At 38.4% G+C, this 27,073-nt stretch overlaps 1 protein-coding gene across 7 annotated transcripts in view; it reads right to left on the reverse strand.

Moving 5' to 3' along the window:
- The window catches only part of nbeaa (neurobeachin a), a 145,655-nt gene that overhangs the window by 86,011 nt on the left and 32,571 nt on the right, over positions 1-27,073 (reverse strand). For all 7 annotated transcript variants that reach the window (XM_057820700.1, XM_057820698.1, XM_057820697.1 and 4 more), the window contains exons 2-5: positions 9,268-9,499; positions 2,004-2,104; positions 1,707-1,802; positions 636-757 (exon numbers count right to left, since the gene is read on the reverse strand). In XM_057820700.1, the coding sequence (XP_057676683.1) occupies positions 636-757; positions 1,707-1,802; positions 2,004-2,104; positions 9,268-9,499 (551 nt within the window). The remainder of the gene's footprint in view (positions 1-635; positions 758-1,706; positions 1,803-2,003; positions 2,105-9,267; positions 9,500-27,073) is intronic.

Raw genomic sequence — 27,073 nt, forward strand, 5'->3', positions numbered from 1 at the left:
AGTGACAGACTCGAATCGGACTTTGGTCACGCTTATCGCGAATGTAAATGTTCAATGTTAGCGGCTGTTGTACACTTACCGACATCACCATCCACAGCCAACTGTAGCCCTAGTTCTCTGGCTTCTTGGTCCCCTTTTAAATACTTCATCATTTTTTCTCGTTCACCTCTATTATCTTCATCTCTTTTTCTTTTTTCTTTTCTTTTCTGCGCACCCGATTTATGACGACTCGCCATGTTTAGAGTTTATAACAATGACAGATTTTAATTTCCCGCTTCAGGGCACATACGTAGTGTAGCCTTGAGTGCGCCAGAGCGGGATCAAACCATTCTCTGCTAAGAAAGAGGGAGTGGGGCGTTGTGAACAAAAAGGGAAAACATTTTTTTTTTTAATTTAGTATGTTAAGGTTTTTAAGTATATGTCGAGTAGAACATAATGTTTAATCAGACAATGATTTAAATGAAAAAGAAATATGTGAATGTAAAGTAAAACAAATTAAGGGTCATTCAGGGGGTCCTATGGTCCTGAGGCCCGGGACAACATACCCGGTACCCCCCCAGTCAACAGGCTGGTTCATTGCACCCGAGCCCTGTTCACATTTGTTCTGCCACTGCTGCTACATATTGGTGACTCACCAGTAAAGGTACGGCTTGTCTTTGTCCACATTGATGTTATTGAGCGGATCCTGACGAAACCACGTATTGATGGTAAAGCCGTTCTGGTACGGCCATTTGGCGATGGGCGGCAAGGCGATGGCCTGCGGTAAGAAAAACAAGAGGTATGTTTTCATCCAAATAAAGCTAACATATTTTTGCTCAAATGCAAAGATATCTAATTATCTACTAATACTTATGGCTAGTGGTTTTGACTTTTAAGACAGCTGTATATTAGCACACCGTATTGGCCCAAATATAAGACGGCCCTGATTATAAGACGACCCTTTTTCAAAGAGATAAGATAAGACGATCTTTTTCAAGACTCAAGTTTGAAAAAAGACTTTCGAACACCGAATTAATTTTTATACAGAAAATAATTACAGTACATCTGAAACAAATGACAAAGTGAAGTCTAACTGTAACTGTAGTCTTGAAACAAATCTGAATAAGGAAAAACATTGCAATAAAATAATGCAAACTGGTTAAACTTGAGAGTAGCTCACATCTGTCATGACAGAACATTGCTTCAATGATATCTGGCGCCATCAAGGTCGTGAATGAGTATAATGTCTAGACCGCGAATATAAGACAACCCCCACTTTTTCAGTCTTATTTCAATGCAAAAAACACTGTCTTATATTCGGGCCAATACGGTAATATCATTAAAAATAAATGTATTAGTATTTACAGTGTAATGAATTGTCTTTGTTCTTTGTGGATTATACGTGTTGTCATTTTCAAATGTCTAGCATGCATTACTCGCATACGGTTGGCAGGGGGAACCAATTCGCTAACTATTGAGTGGATAATAGGGACATCTTGAGGCCAATTGGTGATACTACTAACATATGGAAAGATATTCCACCAATGTGGCAACTGGCAAGTCAGTGCGAATTGGGCGCCAACTGCTGTCCAAAATGTACATTGCAGGAGCAGGTCTATTTATGGCGATAATGACGAGAGACATGTAACACGTTGATAGATTTGCTTTGGCGATATACTGTAGAGTGTTATATCGAACAGCAGTACTGTGAATTCTTTAACACATACCGCCGCGCTGCGTCCAGGGAAATTGAAGAAAGTGTCGGGCCCGTGACGCTGAGGCATCTGATTCAACACCGACAACAATTTGATGGCGTGTCTGGGCTGCAGGACGAAGAGAAGGAGGATGAAGAGGAGTGATTGACATTTACAAATGCATACATGTTCCCTAGTGGAGGGAGAACACGGTGTGACATCGTATCTCCACCACAAGCCACTGAATCAATCAGCTCCCCCATCACATCTGCCTCATCAATACCTTGGCAACTCTTTGTTGAACTATCAGTCTACGGTGGAGGTGCTTACCCAGATGCCGTTGTCGCCTCTCAGCATGCTGAAGAGCAGCTTCAGCTCCTTGACTGTGATGCTGTAACTGGCCATGACGCCCAACATGTCCACCAGCAGGTCTGCAAACACAAAGCGGTCTTGTAATCCCTCAAATGTCACAAAATTGCACTCAGGACTACTTTTGTCATGTTGAACTTATTCACTGCCACCTAATGAGAGGTCTGAGACAGTGAATGCTAATGTTTAATTGCCATTGACAACAATTGATGTCCAATTTATTTAAACTGAGAGGACTGAATTTGAATGCCCATGTTAGCTCGACATCCATTTCCGTTTTGACTGTGAGTCAAAACGTATTGGATGTTGGGTGTCCTCAATGGCAGCAAATTACTTACTAAACAACAAATTAGAAATTAGGAGTGGGAAGCTCTTGGTACCTCACGATACAATACGATTTGCGATACAAAGCTCATGATAACGATGTGACGATATGGCGATACAACGATTATCGATACATTGGTCAGGAAATCATTCTAGGATATTCTACAAACAATTAATAAACAGAAAAAACAAGCTTCTGGTGTGAATTGGAATAAGTTTATCACTAGATGTCCAATCCATTTGAACTGGGAGGGTGGCAGCAAATGAATGTTCGTTCATTTGCTGCCATCCCTCCCACTTCAAACGGATTAAATGTCTATTGCGGTAAGTGGCAGCCAATGCCAGGCAATGAGGTCATTTTGGGCCATTTAAGGTCATTTACCTGTTGATTTTCAGTTACTTCCTGTTAATTTTGGGGTATTTTATGGGTCACTTCCTGTTTATTTTGAGTGACAGAACAGGAAGTGACCTGGGAATCACCCAAATCAATAGGCAGTGACTCAAACTCAACAGGAAATGACCTGTAAATGCCCTAAAATGAACAGCAAGTGACCTGTAAATGCCCTGAAAATCGTACAGAATGACTGATTGCTCTGGTTTCGAATGAACGAACGTTCCCAGTCTAAATAGATTGGGAGTCACACACCGTCAATGCAGCCTTAGAGTTAATTGAGACACTATTATGGTGGAAGATTTTGGTAGCAACTTGTTGGTTCATTTTTATTTATTTTCTTAGACATTGACACCTTTTTAAAACGATATTTCAATTCTTGGTAGGAGCATATGGATAACCTTTTGGGATACAAAGTATCGCGATATATCACCATTTCGAAATATTGTCACACCCCTAATAGAAATCATTTTAAATTAGTTTGTCGCTAGTAGACATCCAATCCATTGTCGGACTTCTATCCTGGTCAATGGCAGCCAGTGAGTTAATTAAACACTCACTCTTGCCGTAGCCAGCAATCTTTTCATTTTTGCCTCTCATTACTCATCATAAAAAGCGCATTTGTGTGTGCGTGATAGTGTCCTAAACAACCTCGACTTTGACGTAGCGCAACGGCAATGAGCCAATCTGCTTACTTACAGAAATTCACCTTGCGCCATTAAGGCCACGTAGATATAACGTGAATAGAGCTGCGCTAGACTTCATTAGAGGAAATAAACCATCACACTCTGAGTGTGTGTGCGTGTGTATGTGATCAATGCATGTAGGTCATTGAGAGCTGCGGCGTAAGGCAACGCACTTGTAAAGCGTATCAGCCTGCAGAGACATGATGGAGGGAGAGCGGCAATAAAAGGAAAGTCAAGGTCGAGGCAATTATGGCAGAGACCTCACACTACAGAAGCCTCAATGCACAACACACATACTCGCACATTCCTGGCCTTATCGCATTGTATGGGCGGTTGGGGAAAATGCCCTGAATGGCTTCTGTATTCTATGAGGACGGTCAAAGAAATGTGTGTTCAAATACACTTTGTTGCCATTCCTGTCGCATGCTTGGAAAATAGTGTACAAAATACATCACGCACACAAACGGTTTCATGTACAGTGCCGTGAAAAAGTATTTGCCCCTTCTTGATTTCTGTGTTTTGGGCATATTTATCACGCGCTAAGGTTTCAGTTCATCAAACCTAAATGACAATTTTATTTACCAAAGGGGGATGACACACCTACCTGGCCCTATGTGAAAGAGAAATGGCCTTCCCTTGTTAAATCACAAAGTAACAGTTACTGACCACATGTTTGGCAAAGATGAGTTCAATCTCATTGACCACACCCACACTGGATTGCCACAACAATTGTTGAACCAAGAATCTAAACCGATGTGGCGGAAAACACTCAAATGACTTGAAGTTCTGCTCTAAGAACCCCAATTTAGCCAACTTTCAAAATTGTCCGATATGCATGTGTGATACATCATTGGAATGCTTAAAATTTTCTGGGGGAAGAAAAATTTTGAACAGGAGGGCATTTTAAAAAAAGAATTTTTTTTAAACAGCAAAACCCTATCTGGAGCTGAGAGCACGCGGGAGCAGAATTACAGACGCAATGACTTTAATTAGATATTATCGCGTACTTACCTTGTTTCGATCCAAAAACTCCATGTAGTATGTATCACTGAGTGTCAAGACACAACTGTGAATGGCCACAGCTGGATTTTTTGGGGATTTTATGGGTAAAACATTTTCATATAACAAGGGTCGCGATGCAGAAATCGCAGACATCAAGGAGTGGTCAAGTTTTTTTTCAATTTTTCTTTGATTGGATTGATTATTCATCATCTAACATATCAGAGAAAACAGTAACAAAAAAAATACAATTAAGCGATAGTTATGATGTAGATATCTGTGACTTTCTTACAGATGCCATTTTTTTCATTGTGACAGAATTTGTTTAAAAGTTTAAAAAATGTTAGTGAATAATTTTTTAAAGTCGTTTTTTTCTTTTTTCTTTTAAACGAAATATGAGACATCAATAAATGATTCTAAGCTAAAAACGACAGACATTTTGAATAATAAATATCATTAATTACCTTCGTTTTATGGCTGGGTTGACACAAAAGCGGTTGCACGACGTCTGTAAACGGGGGTTTTCAGGGTAAAAAGGACAAGTTAAAAATAGTTCAGGGGCTATATGCCCCATGAATCTGCTATGGCAGTATATATAAATATTGTTCAATCAAACATAACAGCTGTTTTGGCTGAAAATACAGCAGTTTCTTTTAAAGAGGAGTGCAAGACCAGAAACTGCTTTTTCAGTCTTGTCTGTGTTTTCCGCCATATATAAATGGAACTCAGTGTGTGGATGTGTGATGTGTGTATTCGTCCCTATGGACTCCGAAACGGTTCGACATATTTTCTTGAAAATTTACACATTTGTAAAATGAGCGTCTGTGTTCTTAGGTAGTTTTTGTATCAAAGTACCCTCAATAAGTATCAAAAATCGATAACTGAAAAAACTGTGTCGCAGAAGGATTTTAACCAAATTTGACACACTCATAAAGAGTGACATGAATAGTGTTTCTCAGTGGTTCCAAGGTTGCAGAGCTTTCAATAGTCCAAAAAATCGACAAAATCGATATATTCAGATTGCTCCTAAATAGTGCTGCAACACTATATACGTTGTAATGGTTTATTTTGAAAGTGGTTGCATTTAGTTTTGTTGATTTGGGTGGATAAACTGCCCTCTAGTGGCAACAATGAATAGTACATAACTCATTTAACATGGCCTGAATCCAACTGCTCCTGTTAAGAACAACATAAGGGAAGTTTTGAGAGAGCGGCTGTAGTTGTTGTGCCGCTAACATGGCAGAATTCAGGTTATATTCTCCGTAGCCGGGGCAGGGAAATGACAAAAGCCCGACTAACTGCGGTGGCATAAAATATTGTTCGGGAGATGCAACAGTAAAGGTGAAGTCGACAGTTTTGACCACTATGGAGTAATTTTGCCATGTTGTACAGAATAAATGCATTTTTATTATTTCATATTCCATTTAGCACAATACTGTCATTTGTCATGAGTGGGAACCTCTTGGTACCTCACGATACGGTACTATTTGCGATACAAAACTCACGATAATGATGATCTGACGATATAGCGATACAACGATTTTCGATACACTGGTCAGGAAATCATTCTAGGATATTCTACAAAAAAACTTTGTAATAAACAGAAAAACAAGCTTCTGCCGTGAATTGGAATGAGTATCACTAGTAGACGTCCAATCCATTTGAACTGGGAAGGTGGCCGCCATCCCTCCCACTTCAAACGGATTGAACGTCTATGGCTGTCAGTGGCAGCCAATGCCAGGCAATGAGTAATTTTGGGCCATTTAAGGTCATTTACCTGTTGATTTTCAGTTACTTCCTGTTGATTTTGGGGTATTTTATGGGTCACTTACTGTTTATTTTGCGTTACAGAACAGAAGCTAACCTGGGAATCACCCAGATGAATAGGCAGTGACCCAAACTCAACAGGAAATGACCTGTAAATGCCCTGAAACGGAAAGCAAGTGACCTGTAAATGCCCCGAAAATCGGACCGAATGACTCTCTGCTACCTAATGCTCTGGTTTTGAATGAATGAACGTTCCCAGTCTAAATGGATTGGGCGTCGAGCACCGTCAATGGCAGCCTTTTTTTTAAATTAACACCTTTTTAAAATGATATCTCCATTGTTGACAGGAACATATCGATAACCTTTTGGGATAGAAAGTATCACGATATTTCACCATTTTGATATTTTGTCACACCCCTAGTCATGACCATACCATTTATTTAGCTAATGGGGAAAAACACTCGGAGAAAAAGACAATGACATTTTGCGGCTCTTTTCGTCGCTTTTTCCTCGTGCTGAATAATTTCCCCTCAATGGTCTGAATAGACCCTACTCACATGACGTCACAACCACGCCTCCGCGCCATATTGTCCGTCAACTCGTCGTGTTGACGCATTACCGCTACGTAAATTCCTCCTATTATGGCGTGTTTTTCTGCTCGTTAACATTAATAATCAAAATGGTGAAGGCGTGTGTGGCGGTTGGCTGCAATAACAGAGAAGATAGACGGAGAGATTTGAAGTTCTACCGTATTCCGAGAGACCCGGAGAGGAGAGCGAGATGGACTGCTGCAATTCGACGAGAAAACTGGGCTCCAAACGATTACCACAGATTATGTAGTAGTCATTTTATATCTGGTAAGATGCATTTAATATATATTTAGAGGGTTTTGGGCTGACAACCACAATTAAGATCCTTGTAAGGCTAATCGCCGACAACATACAGTTTCAAATTCAAGATGCTTATTTCTTCGACCATCATTACATTTTGAATAATATTTAGCTGGTACCAAGTGAAAGAAGCTGGCCTCGTCTTCGGATCATCAGTTAAACAGGTGTGTCCAAACCTTTTGCAAAGGGGGCCAGATTTGGTGTGGTAAAAATGCGGGGGGCTACCTTGGCTGATTTACATAGAACAATATATTTAAACAAATTTTAGCAAGCCCTTCTGTGTGTCACATTTGTTTTATTATTCTTTTAAATTCATAATCTCAACAGTCTCGTCTTTGTGGCGTTCTCTTTCGATACTCGGGCTCTTGCGAAATACTGCTGCTGTGAAATTAAACTAGCTTCAAGTTGCTATAATTTCTCACTGCGTATCTTCCCTGTAATGTTGTCGTACATGTCAGCGTGTATTGTTCGGTAATATCATTATCGCGTCACATCGAACTCTTTCAAAACAGCGACTGTCTCTTTGCAAATGAGGCAGACACAGTTGTTGCGTGTTTTATTGAATAAATAATCCAATATCTACCTATCCTTGAAGCGTCGGCCATCGCAGTCAACTTTTCTTTTTTTATTGATTGTCGCCATTTTAGAAAATTGGAAGTAAAGAGTCACACGGGGTAATGTTGCTTAGAGTGCTGCTCTTAAAAGTTTTTCAAACTTTCGTGAGAATAGGCTGATTTTGTGTGGACAAGATAGTTGTAGATATCAGGGTAGCAGATGTCAGGCAGAGAGGGCAAAGACAACGGGTCGAAAAATATCGATTTAGGCATCAAATATGGATCTGGCGAATGGATAGACTGAAGCTTTTCCACATAACGCCTTTTATGCAACGCATCCAATGAGTTTACAGCGTCTGAAAGTACCTGGGCTTCCATGAATTGCACTATAAATTGCACGACAAATTGAAACCATTGAGAATACAGATAAACAATGACGGACAATATGGCGGACGGATACAGCGACACGTCATTCTGTGACGTTGGTGAGTAGGGTCTATAGTAAAACGGATGAAACCATTCTCCTGCCGACGTCAACCTCCTGTTGGGGACGCTAGAGCCCTATAATGGTAGGCGTGGCTAACCGGCAGATTAAAAGAGTAATTTCTCGTCATCTGCGCTTTGATAAATTGTTGTATATAGTCGAATCGTCTCATAATATGATTCCAATTCACATAATAATGCTATTTAAGACTTTTTTTCTCCTGTCGTACCCACTTTAAACGTGCAGTTCATGCATAGAACATACCAATATGGCAGAGTTCAAACAATTCAGCAAAGAAGAACGGGCAAAATACTTCCATAGCAATGTAAAAGGCTCGTCATCAAATAACGCAAACGCTTGATTTCTGTTATTGCCGCCAAGAGTGGCACAAACCGTTATTAGTCTTAAGGGGACAATTACTTTTTTTCCATACCGCCACGATATATTTTTTTTTTTTTTTTTTTGGTGCATTAACATCTTTTACCTTCATTCATGAACTACATTTTGTCTTTCCTTTGGTTTTTCTCTGTGTGATATTAAAAGTGGTTTGATGAAGTGACACAGTTGTGTGTGGTAAATATGCAAAAAAAAAAAAAAAACACAAATCAATAAGGGGCGAATTGTTTTTCACGGCCTTGTATACACGACTTTAATGATTCACTGTCGAACCAAGCGGCTTCAAGTCTGGTTGAAAAAGCACGTTGAGGAAAAACACTCGAATTGGCTGCTGAGTGAGAGAACTCTGAGGATAAGCGGGGAAAAGTGTCAATTACACAAAAAGATAATCTGCAATAGGAGATGATTGACTCTCACTTGGCTTCTGTGAGCATTGGAATACTCTCAAGTGCGTCCTTATTACAACAAAGCTTTACACAACATACTTTTTGAGCACTTGAAATAATACTAGGATGTAGGGCTGGCAATTTGGCCACTAAAAAAGGATCACAATTTTTTTCTCAAATCGTTCGACTTTGATCCTCTTCACAATTTTTACTTTTATTTTTTTACTTGAGTTATATTTTACCAAATGTTAATCGCCTGGTCATCGAGATTGACTCCACATCTCAAAATCAGGCAGCCCTACAACGAGATACGCCACAGAACTGTACGGCTGAAAGCGCTCAGCTCACCTGCGATCATGTCGTCCACCGTGCTCATTTTGAGCAGCACCTGCTGGATGAGGCCAACCTCCGTGCTGGTCTGCAGGTTACGCACGCTCTTGCGAAGGATGGCGGTGAACATGCTCCAGATCTCCGCCTGGCACGTCACCTCACAGTGAGAGAGTAGCTCCACCATGCAGCCGATGCTCTCGGCCTCCTGGATGATGAAGTTCATCTCCAGGTCGAACTCGCCGCCCACCAGCTGAGGGTGGACAAGAAGGAAAAAAGGGAGTTGTGGGAGGAGAGAAAAAGCCCACATCTGTCAGTAAAGCTCAAAAGAAAAAAATGGCAATGAAAGTACATCCCTTCTGCTGTGAATTTCAATTAATTAATTAAATTATTAATAATTAATTAATTCGGAGGACTGGCTGTTAATGCTCACGTTCCAGTGTCACTAGTAACACTCTGAAGTTGATAAATCACTAAAATAGCATTAATAATAATATAACATTTTCAAACACTCCCTTCCATGAAAAAACATTTTAAAAATAGATAATAATTGCTGTTTTAGCTTTTTAAAAACAAATCAAAATAAATAAAATTAAAGAACATTTACTCTAAGAGAACATTGGCTATTAACTCATTGCCTGCTGTTGACAAGGACAAAAGTCAATTTCATTTAACCTGGGAGGACCAGCTGCTCATCTTTTAGTGCCATTGATGGCAGACACACTGCGGACTACTGTGAGCAACATCAGATGTGTACGTTGTGGCAACACACCAGTATCACGCCTGTTCAAAACCTTGGATCAAAGCAAGTTACATGGCTTATTAAAAGAAGGAAATGGCGTACCGCACGCATACTATTTTTAGACCGTGACGTCACATCGTAACGCGGAAGTAAAGCCGAAGTGGGACATTATAGATCAGCCCTCGCATAGAAACAATGTAATTTGTGCTACTTTTCTCCGGTAATCTTTCAAAAATGAACATGCCGATCACTAAAGGTGTGCGAAATTTCCGATTCTTAGATTTTTCACGATTCAGCTGTGGAAGATTCGAGAACGATTCACAAACATCCAAATTCCGATTATTGAAATATGTCAAGTAAAGCGGAAGTAAAACACACTCAGCGCGCCGCACGGTCTCCCGGACGCAATGAGAGCTAAACATCATGCTTGTCATTACCCAGCCCATCGGGTAATGCCAATGCTCAACTCACGGCTCTAGCTCAACACATGCCGCGAGATTAAAAAAAAAAAAAAACATACCTGACTGCTGCTGACAGCTGCTACAAAGTACGTCCACATAATGTTACGGTAGATATCATATTTATATAGGACTAGATGCAGTATAGACTCGGTGGCGTTAGCAGCACATGTACAGAAAGCTAGATGCGGGCGTTAGTAAACGGCCGCCATCTTAAAGAAGTAGACTTCCCTGCAAGGCTGTTGTAGCGAACCTTGCAAGCGAACCTAATTAACTTTTTATCTAAAATACTCCTAAATAGGAAAATATTGACTTGAATCTATCTTTAAAATAGTTTTAAAACTTTCACATGTCGAAAGTAGACAAAAGGGAAATTATGGAATAACGGGAGCAATTTTAACTTTTACGGTTGATTCACAACATTAAATTAATTGAATGTAGTTTAAAGCTGCTGATACAGAATGGGGATTTGAGTATATTATTTATTGTTTTTAACTGTTAACTTGATACTGAAATAGTTGTTTATTTAAGCCTGCGAGGCTTTTTTTTTTAATTACAGTTTTTGTAACTAATGTGAAAAACATTAAAAGCAGCTAATAGCGGGGGGGGGGGGGGGGGGCGTCATCAATAATCGATTTATAATCGAATCGTAGCCTCTGAATCGTAATCGTAATCGAATAGTTAGGTGCCCAAAGATTCCCACCTCTACCGATCACACATTGCTTTTTTGGAACTTTTAGAAACGACTCTAGACATTACGACATATGAAGGATGTTTTCTTCATACGTTTCTGGAAACCAAAAACTCGGGAGGAAAAAATGTGAAGACCGAATCAACTTGCGCAGACTTTAACACCAGCTCGGTGAATCCATTCAACATTTCATATGCAGTAAACATTTTGTTGGGTTGGCATGGTCTGTCAGAGGACAAAGAGGTAAGCCATTTTTATATTTTGAACTTCTTTTTTAGCGTAACGTTGTGCTGTACTGCTTCTCTCTGACAATGAATGACGTGAAAAGACATATATATATATATATATATATATATATATATATATATATAAAACTTTAGTAAGGGGGAAGTGTAAATAAATTATAGAATTAAGATTTGTTATCAATGAAAAAATTAAAAGTGTTCGTTGGCTGAGTAGCATTTGCAATCGCTACACAAAGCTAACTAAATTACCCCCAAGAACGGTCAGAGACGTTGGACAACCAGAGGATATATAAGAAAGACAGGGCTGATGGTAAAGGATAGCTTGTTGAAACAGGAGAATGTCATTTTCAGTCGCGTCGATAAAAAAGCTAAGGCTATACTTAGGTCGGCTCGTTTTTTTCGTCTTTTTCAGCCTTCGACACTCAAGTCATCTCTTTAACTGAACATTTTTATGTTCTTCCGCATCTTTGCCAGTGAATTTGGCACCACGGACATCATTTTCGGAGAGAATTGGTAGGTTTAGCTCTGTAAACATCTCCTTTGTTCACGATTTCCATTCATTTCCTATTAGGGACAAACGGTGGAATGTCCTTCCTTAGCAAGAGAAGCTAATGTCATGAATATTAATGAGCGAAAGTGACGTGTTGCTTGCGGTACGCCATTACAGCAGAAATTTTTTATTTGTTTACTTTTAATAAAATTAATTTGGCCCACTTAAGGGAAACTCAGACTTAAAGACTTGTAGGCTCTAATAAGCCGCAATTGTTCTCTTTTACTTAGATATTTTATTAGAAACACATAAAATATTGCCATTGATTTAAAAATCTATAATATTTAGTACTTGTTTTGACCTACGGAGGGCGCCATGTTTTATGGACCCTCGGGGTGATGACGTAAATTGGCACTGTCACTCGACGAATACTACAGGGTTACTGCAATTCCTTCCACGCGGCGAGACGTCCAACACATGCGCTCATCAGTTACAGTAACTCATTCATTCCCAGCCCTTTTCACTATAGCAAGGCCCTTCGCTTCCGGCCGTTTTACTGGATTTCAACTGATTTTGCAAGGCCCACAGAAATTTCTGTTCTATTGCTATAGACCCTACCCACTGACGTCACAAAACCACGTGCTCGCTGTATGGTTCCGCCCACTTGTCCGTCATTTTGTCTCTGTATTAGCATTGGTTTCAATTGCTCGAGGAATTTAAAATGCATTTCATGGAAGACCCGGTGCTTTCTGATGCCGTAAACTCACTGGATGTGTTGCATAAAAGGCGTTATGTGGAAAAGCTTCGTTCTATACAGTCGCCAGATGTTTTTCGACCCACTGTCTTCGCCCTGTCTGCCTGACATCTGCTACGCTGATATTTACAATTATCTTGTCCACACAAAATCAGCCTATTCTCACGAAAATTTGAAAAACTTTAAGAGCTTGGAGGCTTATAAATACTTCGTTGCTGGTTGGGTGAAACAGGTCCTCGTCCACGAAAATTCGGCAGGAATCTATCTTGTGCTTGGAAAGGTGAGTTACGAAGTTTTAATTCAAAATCTTTTGTTATTGCTAACATCCACTGTCAAGTCTAATGTATTTCATGTCGTTTGTCAATGGAGTTAAGGCTTTTAATGTTTATATGGTTTAGCGATAGCACTCTCACTACATACATACGTGTATGTTGTCGGCGATTAGCCTAGCAATGATCTTAATTGTGGTTATTTGTCAGCCCAAAACCCTATAAGTATATCTTAAATGCATCTTACCGGATATAAAATGACTACTACATAGTCTGTGGTGATTTTTTGGTGCCCAGTTTTCACGTCGAATTGTAGCCATCCATTTCGCTCTCCTCTTTGGATCCCTCGGAATACGGTAAAACTTCAAGTCTCTCCTTCCATCTTCTCTGTTAGTGCAACCAACAGCCACACACGCCTTCACCATTTTGATTATTAATGTTAAGGAGCAGAAAAACACGCCGTAAATAGGAGGAATGTACGTAGCCGTAACAGGTTAACACTATGTTTTGACGGACAATTGGGCGGTACCATTCAGGAGAGCGGAGTTGTGACGTCACGTGGGTAGGGTCTATATAAACATTGAACCCACCAAAAGAAATATTAGACTCTCTTATTTCAGCAGAAAAAAAAGTAAGTTCATATCTTTTCCCATTCTTCAGAAATCAGCATTAGAAAATAGCTTAGTTTGAGCATTTTTCCAATTTCTGATGAAAAAAACGGAGAAATTGAGCTTTTTGTGAACGCATACATTCCAAACATAACTTTGACTTTAACACAGCTATTTTTTGCTTTAGTTACATGTCAAACATCTGAATAATGTTTTCCCTTTGCAATAAAAACAGAAACAAGACAAATAGAGCTTTTGATAGCAAAGTAACAATTTATTTAGACATAACTGAACACGCAACAGCGTGTTAAAATTTTCCCTCATCGCCGCCTGTTTCAAAAAGATGAATTTTTTTTAGTCTCTGCGGGCTCTGCTCGCAAGCAGCACGGACTGTACGGCATCTAGTGCTCCCGGTCGTTCTGCTCGGTTGTCCAGCGCCTGACATCCCGGGCGTTCTACCGGTTGTTCTGCTCGGTCGTCCGCCGCCTGTCATCTATTCGGTCATCTTCCGCCCTCTCCCCGGCTTTGCGGCTTGGACGTTGGTTGCCGTTGAATAGGGTTGCAGGTCTTACCAAATGCGCTACTGCCCTCCAGTGTCCAGTTTTATTGCTTTAAAATGGGTTTTGAGCTGTGTGCATTCTATCTGAGATACATGGGAACCTATAGATGCCGACTGTGAAAAAAAAACGCAAAAGACGTATAAATACGTTTTTGGGACACTGAAGAAATTAAGAATAGAACGTATTAATACGTTTTTGGGAGCAAATGAGTTAAAAGCGGGGAGTACTTACTATTTGTGTTTTTACTGAGTCTTTTATTACCCTTTTAATTGCCTCGAAATGCTTTTTGCATGTGTTTCCCTCTCATACTTTTAAGCACTGTGTTTTCTTGTGGTAGCTTTAAAGCAGATTGTTTATCTGTTGACCACATTAGCCACGTAGCGTATTTAAACCACCATTTATTTGATATTACTACGTTTAAGTATTTTCTTAAGGCATCTTTAGTCTGTTCAGTCTGTATTCATCTAAACAAAACAAGCTGAAAGCGCACGGTAGTACTTTGAGTGTCAAATTCGCCTCTTGTAGGACGTTTCCCCAGTGTAACACATTTTGGCAGAACTGTTTTTTTCCCCTACTCTCGTCTCGTGTCATCCCGTGATTCCTGTTCATTTTGCTTTTGCTGCTCGTTTTGTGAAATATCGACAGTGCCGTCATGCTCATTACTGTTCCTTTCTGGTTCAAATTGAAAGTGTTGAACCGATGACATGTTTATGTCGCTCAAATCATACTCTGGAAGCCCGGCAGCGTAACCATGTGACGTCACCGCACTGCGACGTCAACAACAATGGTGACCTTCCAGTTAAACTAATTTTACAAATTGTATAAAAACGAAAACAGAAGAACCACAAGTCTTTCTATTCATGGATCACTTTAAAAGAAAAAAAGAAAAAAATCTCGTAGTTCATGAGAAATGTACTATGTTATATGTGAGAGTACTGCTTTAACCATAGGAAAAGTCCTGCTTGACCTTGGTAAGGCCCAGTAGTGGCATAGGTGAGTTAATAAATAAAACAATGTACAACCACAATGGGGGTACAGTATATCAAACTCCCACATTAAACCAATAAGGACACTCAAGATTTCTATTCTTCGTGGCTAAGCGGCAACACTGCGAAAACACACCCTCTTAAAACTAGTAAATTCCCTTGTTTTCAGTGTAAATCTACTAGAAGGAAGTGAAATCATCTGCCAGTGCTTCTACACGTTTGACCCATTTTAACCGGGAGAGTGAATGGCAGCCAGTGTGTTAACAATCTTATTTGATTTTATTGAAAAATATATTTTAAATATACATATATATACACATATATATACACATATATACATATGTACACATATATATATACATATGTACACACATATATATATATACATATGTACACACACACACACACACACACACACACACACACACATATATATATATATATATATATATATATATATATATATATATATATATATATATATATATATATATATATATATGAATATGAATATATATATGAATATATATATATACAGGGTGACCCAAAAAAAAGTTTGCACTCAGTTGACTGCTTGTTTAAAAGCCATTGAAACATATCTAAATAGGTTGTCATGGTTAAGTGATACATTAAGGTCACTCAATGCAGCTGGTAATCTCTCGTCTCTACAATTCCTGTGCTTCTGCTGAAAATGAAGAAAACTTTAGCTGTACCTGAATTGCTGCGTGCCGGTCTGACACCTACTGAGATTGCAGCAAATCTGAGAGTATCCAGATGTGCAGTCTACAAAGTTAAAAAGAAGCTGAAAGATACTGGAACAGCCTCACGAAAACCTGGGTCTGGAAGTGACGATCTGTGTGGACCAAAAAGTTGATTGACAAGGTGATATGTGGCCACCCCAGAGTCCAGATCTCAATCCCCTGGATTATAGCATATGGGCAACTGTGGAGGACAGTGCCTGTAAGAAGCCACAAACGTCTGTGGCAGCCTTGGAGAGGTCCATTGTTAGATCTTGGGAAAAGATGACAGCATCCTACATAAAGAAGACCTGTCAAGCGTTCCGCAGGCGCCTGGAGGCTGTTGTGACACTTAAGGGAGGACACATTGAAAAATAGAGTGTACTGTACATGTTCTTTACAATAATGTATAATTTGTGATTCAATTCTAATTCTAAGATGAATAAACATGGCATTTAAGTTGTATTATGGCAGTGTAAACTTTTTTTGGGGTCACCCTGTAAATATATATACGTATATGTATTTCTCCCATTTAAACATGGTGGGCCTTTCTATCACGAGGCTTTGCAAGTTTTCTGGGTGAAACCCTGCTTTCATACTTTGAAATGACTGCAAAGTCTACCATTTTGGTTTGAACCAGCCATTTTAGACATATTTTATCCATTTCCAGATGCCTTTCAATGGCAAAACCCTCTACTAACAAATCTGAACATTGCGTACCAAACAGACATTAAATTGTAAAGCATTTGCATTTTGCACAATGTGTGTGGGTGACGCATGGCAGTGAATTTACCTGCCTCTTAAAAAAAAAAGAGAGAAACTTATTAATAAAATCTATTTGCAAATAGAAAAAAACATGTTTTGCTGCCAGTGCTCATCCTTAAGTGCTCTAGTACCGTCAATGGCAGCCAATGAGTTCACCATGGCAGACTCTGCTTCTTACAAACACCTAAATCGAGCTGCAGATATCATCATTCCAACATGAAGTGCAAATGGCCTTCCACTTAATGGCAGATTCTGCGTAATTACTTGCAAAAATGTATCGCTGTGCTCCACACACACGCATTATCAGCACTCGTTTCAGCCTTGGTATACTTCACCATCCAGAAAGACGTCGCTATGGCAACCAACAAGCTAAGAACACACACAAATACACTATGTGGAGGTTATTAAATGAAGCCAAAAGAAACACACGATGGATCACGCCGGATAAAAGAAGCACAGAGGAAGAAAATATCAATGATTAAAAAAAAACATTACACACCGGCCTGGCAGAGATACGAGTGCACATTCATGAAAACAACAGGTCATGTGAGTACAAAATAAGTACTTTGTATCTTTTATGCCAAACCAACATTTTTTCCCCCCCCAGAGATAAATGTAGTTAACATTTCGGCCACAGGGTGACGCAATGTGAAGGCAAAGATTCATCCATCTTTAACTCATTCCTGCCAGCCCAGGTAGCCCTTATGCATAGTTGTTGTAGACTTGTGGTAGAAAGGAAGAAAATGAAGTACCGTAATATTCAGACTATAAGCAGCTACTTTTTCCCCCTCATTTTGAATCCTGCTGCTTATTTGATAATTTATTTGGGTTAATAGGTAACACTTTTTTGACAGCGGCGTCATAAGACTGCCACAACACCGTCATAATTATGACATGACACGATCATGAGCATTAATGAATGTTTATGACAGATGTCATTAAGTGTCATCTGGCAAATTATGTCACTAACTTAATTTATGTCCAGCTCAGATCTTTTCCATCCATTCAAAACTGAGATAAAATGCCGGATGACACAAAATGACATCTGTCACAAGCATTCATTAATACTCATAGCAGTGTCAAGTTAAAATTTTGATGGTCTTATGACAGTCTTATAGCGCCACTGTCAAATAAAATCTACCAAATACCATAACGAGCAATCAATGAAACAACTGTAACTGTAACTTTAAAAAAATAATAAATAAGTACAGAACATGAATTTGAGTGTTATTTACATCTTTAGAGCTGCAATGCATGCTGAGAGGCATGTTGGACGAAAACAGTGTTGACAGCAGGTGGCATCAGAGATTGACCGTCTCCCCAAGGGAGCCGTGATGGGCAAATGAAGCTTCTTGAAGCAATAAAGCCTTGCAGTCAATTGGTTCAAAGCATTATGGTGGTTCATTTGGTCTTATGACAGTCTCATGATGCCGCTGTCAAAAAAAGTGTTACCGGTTAACATCTTTTGGTGTGAATATCCCATATTACATTGAAGACAGCGTTCCTTATAGTCCAGTGCAGCTCTTCCATGAAACAATGCCTTTTTCCTTGCAAATTTGGTGGGTGGCTGCTTACAGTTCGGTGCACCTTATAGTCCAAAAATGATTTTAGTTACATTAAAAAGTCACACTTACGGCGAGAGCCATTTTTTAATCAGTTTAAAATTAGTTTTTCCCCCCATTATTGAATTATTTTTGCGCTTTTTTAATACGAAACAAATATTTTTAACCGTCATATTTATGTAGTTTTATACATTAAAAAGTGATATTTTTCCCAATATTGTTGTATTCTGCCTATTTTTCTATTAATCAAATATTGTAATTCTCTTGTTGATTTAGTTCTTATAAATATAATGTTTTTGTAATACTGTATTATGGCTGCAGCTATCGATTATTTAAGTAATTGATTAATCTATCAATTAGTTAGTTCGAATAATCGAGTAATTGGATTAAAAACATTCAATGTATTGTAGAATAAATTCTAGGAGATGTAAAACTAAGAAACAAGTGTTAATGCCTGCAATAACATTTGTTTTGGCTTGCGAGGATTGCACTTTCAAAACAGTATTAAATGCAAATACAAAATATCTAAGTATTTCTTCAAACTATGCAAATTGCACGTTCCTTTCAAAAGACCAATAAATGCATTAAAAAGTAAATGAAAATACCTAAGCTTAGCCTCTAACAGAATAACAAAATAATTAAGGATCTAAGTACAACAAATCAATAAACAGCTAACTTGCATCGCAAACGTCCGCTAACTTAAATGCTATAAAATGCTAACGTCTTGTTACAAAGGTCTTAACAAATCGTTTAAACACATATTCCTGTGAAAAAATTCTAAATATACTTGTAAACTAAATTACGAACGGTTAAACAAACATATAGCTCAAACAAAAACTTAGAACCTTATGTTGGCCTGAACATGGGAGTAGTTTGATTCAGTCATTAGACAAGTTATGTCATATTCACTGTTGCCACTAGAGGACAGTGTATTCACCCAAATCAATAAAGCTCATTTCAAACACTTTCAAAACAAACCATTACAACACCACTCTAGGTAAACGAATCCTCCAAGCAGCAAACTTTGAGTCGAAGCTTTTTTCTGATCGAATTCCTCGAGTTGATCGATTAATCGTTGCAGCACTAGTTAATATTATTGTTTTGGTTTTTTTTTTGTACTTATTGTTTTCCCCCGAATAGTAATGTAGTTTTTATAAATATTTCATTTCTGATTTATCTAAAATTGTTGTATTTTGCTTATTTATTTATTTATTTATTAGGTAGTGTTTATAAATCTGACATTAATGCTTTTTCTAATATTGTTGTGGCTGTGATGCCTGATCATGTTTCAGTGCCTTTGATGGAGGTAGATATCTAATCCATTTGAACTTTGAGGGCTGGCAAATCCAAATGAACTTCCAGTTCAAATGGATTTGACGTCTTCTAGTAACAAATGCATTGAAATTCACAGCAGAAGGATGAAAAGAGCCACATGATTGGACGTCTATCATAGCCAATGGCACTGAAAGCGCTGTGTGCAAGGCAGCATTATATCGGAATAGTAAACATGGTTGTTAAATTTCTTGTTTTTCTGCAGGGGTCTCTGATCTCGCTGAGGCGTAACCCCGGCGGGTGCTTTCGGAGTGATTGGTGCGTGCACGGTGCCAAAGCAAACATCCTCCAGCAGTTGGCCAACACTACCACGCTGCCAGTTCGGCCATGCCAAGAGAGCCTTTTGTGCCCCCGAGGTGGGCGGCAGAACACATTTAAACCTTTTTGAGGCCTTAAAAAAGCTCCAGAATGAGCCAGAAGCTTCTGGTTTCAGCAGACATTTGCAACTGTGGCTCTTATTATTTACAGCATTTGACAGTTTGCTACGACAAATCTGCTACAGTGGTATGAAAAAGTATCTGAACCATTTGGAATTTCTCACATTTCTGCATAAAATCACCATCAAATGTGATCTGATCTTTGTCAAAATCACACAAATGAAAAAAACAGAGTGCTTTAACTGATACCACCCAAACATTTATAGGTTTTCATATCTTAATGAGGATAGCATGCAAACAATGACGGCGGGGTAAATAAGTCAGTGAATCCTCTGCCTAAGGAAAGCTGCTTAAAGAGCAATTGAAACCATTTTTTACAAAACATTTTAAGTCAGCTGTTTGCCCAATCACTGATGAGTGGTTTAAAGCTGGTCTGCCCACTATAAAACACACACCTGGTAAGAAATGTCTTGATGAGAAGCATTGTCTTACGAGGTATCTCAGGACCTGCAATCAAGGAATGTTGATTTGTATAAAGCTGGGAAAGGATACAAAACCATCTCTAAAAGTATGGATGCTCAATTAGTCCGGATCGATGTGCCAGACTGATCCGCAGCTACAGGAAGCGTCTGGTTGAAGTTATTATGGTTCACTTACCTATTTTTCCCCTCCTGTCATTGTTTGCATACAATCCTCATTAAAATATGAAAACCTATAAATGTTTAGGTGGTTTTAGTTAAAGCAGACACTGTTTTCTCATCCGTGTGATTTTGAAAAAGATCAAATCACATTTGATGGCGCTTTTGTGAAGAAATGTGAGAAATTCCAAAAGGTTCAGATACTTTTTCATACCACTGTATGCTAGCACGCAGTTCGTTAGGCAGTTAGGTTGTTTAATCTCTGGCGATCCTTGATACCATTACAGAAGAACAAGCTAAGGTTAGCCATGAATGGATTAAGAACTGTCATCCACAGTACGCTACTTATCATCGTTCTCTGTAACATCCTTCTATCTAAATATCCCATATTAAAACGTGGACATGTGGCTTACATGTGCATTTTTTTCTGGCACTGTCTACTCTCTCCAGGAGATAGCCGCATCTAGCAAAGGATTCCGTTCTTTCTTGCCTGCCGTTGGTTGCCACGATTTGCATCATGCATTTTTCCTTTCGGCTGGTGGCAACGGGCACACAATCCCGGCGCGTCTTTTCGTGCCCTGAGGAGGGTTTCACACACAGTTTCCTTGCCAGTGTTTGAATGTGAGTCCATTAAACATGGATTCTTTGGGGTGACACCTGAGATTTGACTTTTCTGTCAGTCACTCAGCTCTTATTTAGCCATAAAAGTGGTGTTTTTGACAGCTACTTCACACCTCTCTCGTATGGAGTACAGAAACACCTGGCACCTGTCAACTACTCCAACCCAGTAGTTATTTAACTCACAGACTGACAGCAATAGCTGGTGATAGACTATTTAAACAGGGAGGAGCTTATAACAATTCCATTTCAGATTAATCGGACATCTTTTGTTGTCAGGGGCAGCCAATGAATTTCACACTTTTACAAACGTAAACAACGTATTTGTGGGAAACAGTTATCAAACCCCTTTTGCTAACATCAGCGCAGTGGGCTCATTCATTGCTCTGGTGTATTAATGCAAATGGCGGTGTATCAAAGAAGTCATTACACCTGACTGCTGGCCACAACACAGACACCTGCTGCTAATTTGTTGGTGGAGTATCATCGACAAGCCGCCTTTGATAGCGTCGCGCAGCGAGCCATTGAATCTCTTTTGTGTAGCGAGACTGAGGCTCTTGTGAACGCCGCATCACACATTATTACGCATTTGTATGAGTGGGCTCCACGGGCGGTGGAGAGGAGGTGATGTGGTTTTCTCAGCAGTGGCATGGCCAAAAGGATTTTATTTTCGAAACATGACCTGTTTTGTTATATTTTACACAGGCAGCCATTAACAGTGCTCGACATCCAATCCATTTGAACTCATGATCAGTCAGGCTGATGCACATTTATCTTTTTTATACATTAAAAAAAAAATATATATATATATATATATAATATATATATATATATATATATGTAAAGATATATATAATTTTATTGTTTATTTACAAATAGAGGGAATTTAACGTGCTAATCATGATTTATTAATTACATCAAGAAATACACATTAAAAAAAAAAAAACACGAACATTTTTATTTGCAGTTTGCATTCCAAGCAACGTGGAATCTTTGTCACTGCAGTTTCTGTTTCACATATTGCTATCTAAACATCAAGGCAGGTTTATTCATTAAAAAAAAAAAAAACTAGGGACAAAAGACATTTATTACACTCCAGGTAAACTGCAACATGAAACACACATAAATATAATCACACATATCAAGGATTTAAAAAATACAAAATGAACTTTATGAAAGTGTCTGCTAGCTTAATGCTAATATACAATGGAAAACGCCATACAAGCGCTAACAAATTCTTGTCATAGACAAGTACAGTGATCCCTCGCTACTTCTCGGTTCAACTTTCGTGCCCTCAGTGCATGGCGGATTTTATAATCTTGTTATGAGTATATTGTTATAAGAATAAAAGGGTTCTAAAAACATATTTATGTACACTTTAATTACATGTGTGTATGTATGTACAATTACACACACACACACACACACACACACGTATCATGTGAGAGAGTAAGAGAGTATAGTACAGTCAAAAAAATAACGTGGATTTACTTGATAAAACCATTGTAACAATTTGCACTTTCTTTTATTAAGTAAATTTTACTGCTTGCAATACTAAGTTCAGTTCACAAGCAGGAAAATTTACTTAGTAGAGGTAAGTGCAAATTGTTACAATGATTTTATCATGTAAATCCACCCGTTATTTTTTTTTGTTTGTTTACGTATTCAAAGTATTTATACATTATTTTATGTATTTATATTATTAATATTTTATTTACATGTTTCAAACTATAATGTTCTAATGATAACATGAATTTATAGGGATTTATTTACACTGACTGATATTATGTGTACACAGGGGTCAAAGTGGCTAGAATTTCTTGCAGGAACTCCCCGACGTGAAGGTTGCCACGGAGCCTTGCGGGGAGACCTCCTAAAACTACTGAAATGCAAAGAAAACTGTTTTGGCACAGTTATTTCTGTAACACATACAAAAACTGATTTTCATTCAAAATTGTATTTTTTCAAAGGTTTGCAAAATAAAAGTTAACAAAAACAGCAATAACCCCAACCTCCATCTCTTAATTTTTATTTTCCCTCATTTCCTCACATACTAAATGCCAAATCTAAATTTTAACTACTTAAGAACACATGATGTATATTAAAATGGAATTTAATGTCAACATTTACTTTTGCTTTCTTTTTTTTTTTTTAATAATAAAGATATAAGTAACATACATTCAGAAAAATACAGTTGACTTATACTATGCAGAGTGAAATGGAATATATTTTGAAGATCGCGCAAACATTGAATTTTTTAAATCATAAGGAAATGAATATGTAGTCTAACATAAATGAAGAAATATAAGTCCAAAGTGCACATTGACAGCTAAGATGTTCTGAACCTCCCCATCAGAGCAAATAAAATTAAATATGATAAATAAGCCTCCTCAACTCTTTCCTTGCTCTTAAACATTTGATCCATTTTCTGTTGCATCGCCCTTTTTTTGTCGCATCATTTCCAAAAACTTTTTTGTTGTTGTTGCTGTTCCAGAAAACATGTGCTAGCTAGCTAACTATCTCTGCTGATCACATGTCAGTATGTCAGCCAATTGAACGGGTAAATGAGTCCAGGCGTTTTGTGCATTCGCACATTGACGTGACTCATCATCGTCAGACTCGGATAACTGCAGCAGCTAGGGAAACCTCCATGCCGTCCGTGGAATAAAATAAATAATAAATATCAGTGGAAACGGATTACGCTACACAAGCACTTTATTCTGCTTGTTATTAACACTTGTGCATGTAAAGCTGATGTTGGTAGATTGCTTTCTTCTTGGAGATGAAATGCATGTGTGACAGCTCAGCATTTAAAAAAAATTTTTTTACATAACGTCTTGACAGTTGCCGTCATATTTTTGGAATCGAAGCACCGTGTACCGGAACAGCATTCCGGCCCTGAATCTTATACCGGAACTGCGTTCCTGCCCTAACTCTTAAACCGGAACTGCGTTCCTGACCGTTCTGGCCCACTTTCACCCCTGTGTATACACGAACAAAATGTATGTTAAAAATGGTGGGGGGGTGACAGTACTTCACGTTTTTCACTTAATGCGGTTGGTCGTAGTCCCCATTAACAGTGATAAGTGAGGGATCACTCTAACACAGTATAACACTCAAAGGAATATAGTATGCTCTTTGTGCACAGCCAAAATAATTTATATCAACCATCGACAGAGAAAAGGACATTAAGAAAGCAGTGTTTCACTTACTCGTGTAATGATTAAAGAATTATCTTGCAAGCTGCCTCCCAGTGGCCATGGCATGCACACACTAAAGGGTGTTCTCTTAATAAATTTGTTATTTCTTTTTAAAATTATATATAAATATACAGTGGTACATCGACATACGATCGCTTCGACACACGATCTTTTCAACATCCACTGTAAAATTTGACTCGCCATTTGTTTCTACATCCGACGAAATCCTCGAAATACGACGATTTATGACAGCGTTGCAGTTTCTTGGTTTCCCACAAGACACACGGCGGATTTTCTTGCGAGAGAAATCAACATGGGTTCCAAGAATGTTAAAGCAGGCGGTAAAAAAAGAAAAAAAGGTGAGGCTTACCATTGGAAAAATATGAGCTTGCGGTGCGCGTCCGTGAAAAGCATGACAATACTCCTCCGACCTCCGCCAAAGAGATCGCCAGCTTCGTCAGGTTTTTAATCATTTATTTCAAAACTTGTGCAACACAACACGCCAACTGACCGCAACAATAGGGCGTTAAAAGTGAAAGGAAAATCTCAACTGCACTCTCCCACTCTGCCGTCAGCCGCACAGTGTGTTCAGGTACACCACACAAAATACGACTGCCACATTAGAACCCGATTTGTTACACTATTACAGGTATTATTATTTTTACTATTATTACATTATTTCTTTTTTTTTCATAATGCATTTGTTTTGCTCATTGTAATTACTATTTGCAATAGTAACAGCAGTATTTATTAAGGATTTGGTGTAGGTTTTTGTTGGAATTAATGGAATTATAATGTATTCTTATGGGAAAATCCTGCTCGACATACGACCATTTCGACTTACAAACAAGGTCCTAGAACAAATTACCCAGGTACCAATGTAGATATATATTTATATATGACATCCTAAAAAGAAGCTAAATTGTGGTCCATAGTTATTATTATATTATTGAACTTTTTTTATTATTATAATTATTATTATTAATATTCTAAAAACACTTAGCAATACTGTTGTGGGAGAAGAAAAGGTCCTGCACAGCAAATTCAAAAGTATTAAATTTGCAGTGTAAGTGTTGTCTTGTCAGTTAAACTGTTGTGTTAATCCAACACTTCTTTAGTTTAATTCATCACTCTAAGAGTTAGTCCCTCAAAAGAGTTGGTGTTAATCCAAGGAGTTAAATCGAAACAACTCTATTAAAAGAGTACTCCCAGCATCCCAATGTATGGCTGCAATGGAGCACAACTATTTTTGACCTTTGTACAACTATTGTAGATTTTTGTGTGCTACGTTATATTACTACTGCTTTGAATAAAATACTACTTCTATGCATTAATATATTATTTGCAGCGACAATAAGAGGCCTGTCTGCAACTAACATTTTGAAAAGGTAAATTAGAATGAAGAGTATTTTTGAATCATCAGTAGCACTTTTGCACTAGCGTGTACATGTAACTGGTGCAGGCATGTGCACTGCATGCCAAGACAAAAAAGCCTTTTTGTTCCTCTTGATGTACATTAGAATAATACAACTCTCCAATAGTAGTGCAACGATTAATCAATTAAGTATGCACAGTGGTACCTCTACGTACGAAGTTAATTCGTTCCAGGACCTTGTTTGTAAATCAAAATTCTCGTATGTCGAGCAGGATTTTCCCAAAGGAATACATTATAATTCCATTAATTCGTTCCAAAGCCCAAAGCTTACACTACATCCTTAATAAATACTGCTGGTACTATTACAAATGGCAATTACACATAACAAAACAAATAATTTATAAACACAAATTGGAATAATATGATAATAATAATAATAATTCCTGTAATAATGTAACAAATCGGGTTCTAATGTGGCGGATGTTTTTTGCTGTACCTGAACGCACCGCACCCGAGAGCGGTGAGCTTGAGGGTTTCACTTTCACTTCCGTTTTGTGTTGAATAATTTGTGAAATAAATTATAAAAACACGACAAAGCTGGCGATTTCTTTGGCGATGTTACCACAATTATAATTGTCAGCCTAACTTATAAAGACTGGCGAACGGTGGTCGGAGGAGGACCCTGGAGATGTATTGTTGAGCCAGTTCACGGATGCGCACCCCACGCTCATATTTTTCTATAATTTGCATCTTCATTTACAAGGTAAGCGTCACCTTTTTCTTTGTTTCACCACCTGTACCAACCTTTTTGAAACCTGTGTTGGTTTCTCACACAAGAAAATCCGCCGTGCGTTCGTCTGTGGTGCTGTCATGTCATCGTATTTCGAGCATGTTGTCAGATGTAGAAACAAATGGAGAGTCAATTTTTACGTCGGACGTCGAAAAGATCGTGTGTTGAAGCGATCTTATGTCGAGGTAATACTGTAATTCGATTAGAAAAAAGCTTTGAATCAAATTTTGCTGCTTCGAGTATGCGTTGTAACGGTTTGTCTTGAAAGTGTTTCCATTTAGTTTTATTTATTTAGGTGGATACACTGCCCTCTCGTGGCAACAGTGAATAACTTATTTAACATGGCTGAATCCTGCTGCTCCCTTGTTAAGACCAACATATCCCTGTTAAGACCAACATAAGGTTAGTTTTTGTTTGAGCTAATATGTTTTTTATGCATTCGTAATTTAGTTTATAGGTACATTTAGCCATTTTTTGTGGGAATATGTGTTTGAATGATTTGTTAAGAGCACTGTAAAAAAAAAAAAAAAAAAGCATTAGCGTTAGCATTTTATAGCATTTAAGCTAGCGGACTTTTGCTATGCAAGTCAGTCAATTGTTCTTTTGTTGTACTGACAGTAGATTCTCATT

This window comes from Corythoichthys intestinalis, chromosome 18 (assembly GCF_030265065.1).
Source record: "Corythoichthys intestinalis isolate RoL2023-P3 chromosome 18, ASM3026506v1, whole genome shotgun sequence".
In the NCBI taxonomy this organism is placed as follows: domain Eukaryota; kingdom Metazoa; phylum Chordata; class Actinopteri; order Syngnathiformes; family Syngnathidae; genus Corythoichthys; species Corythoichthys intestinalis.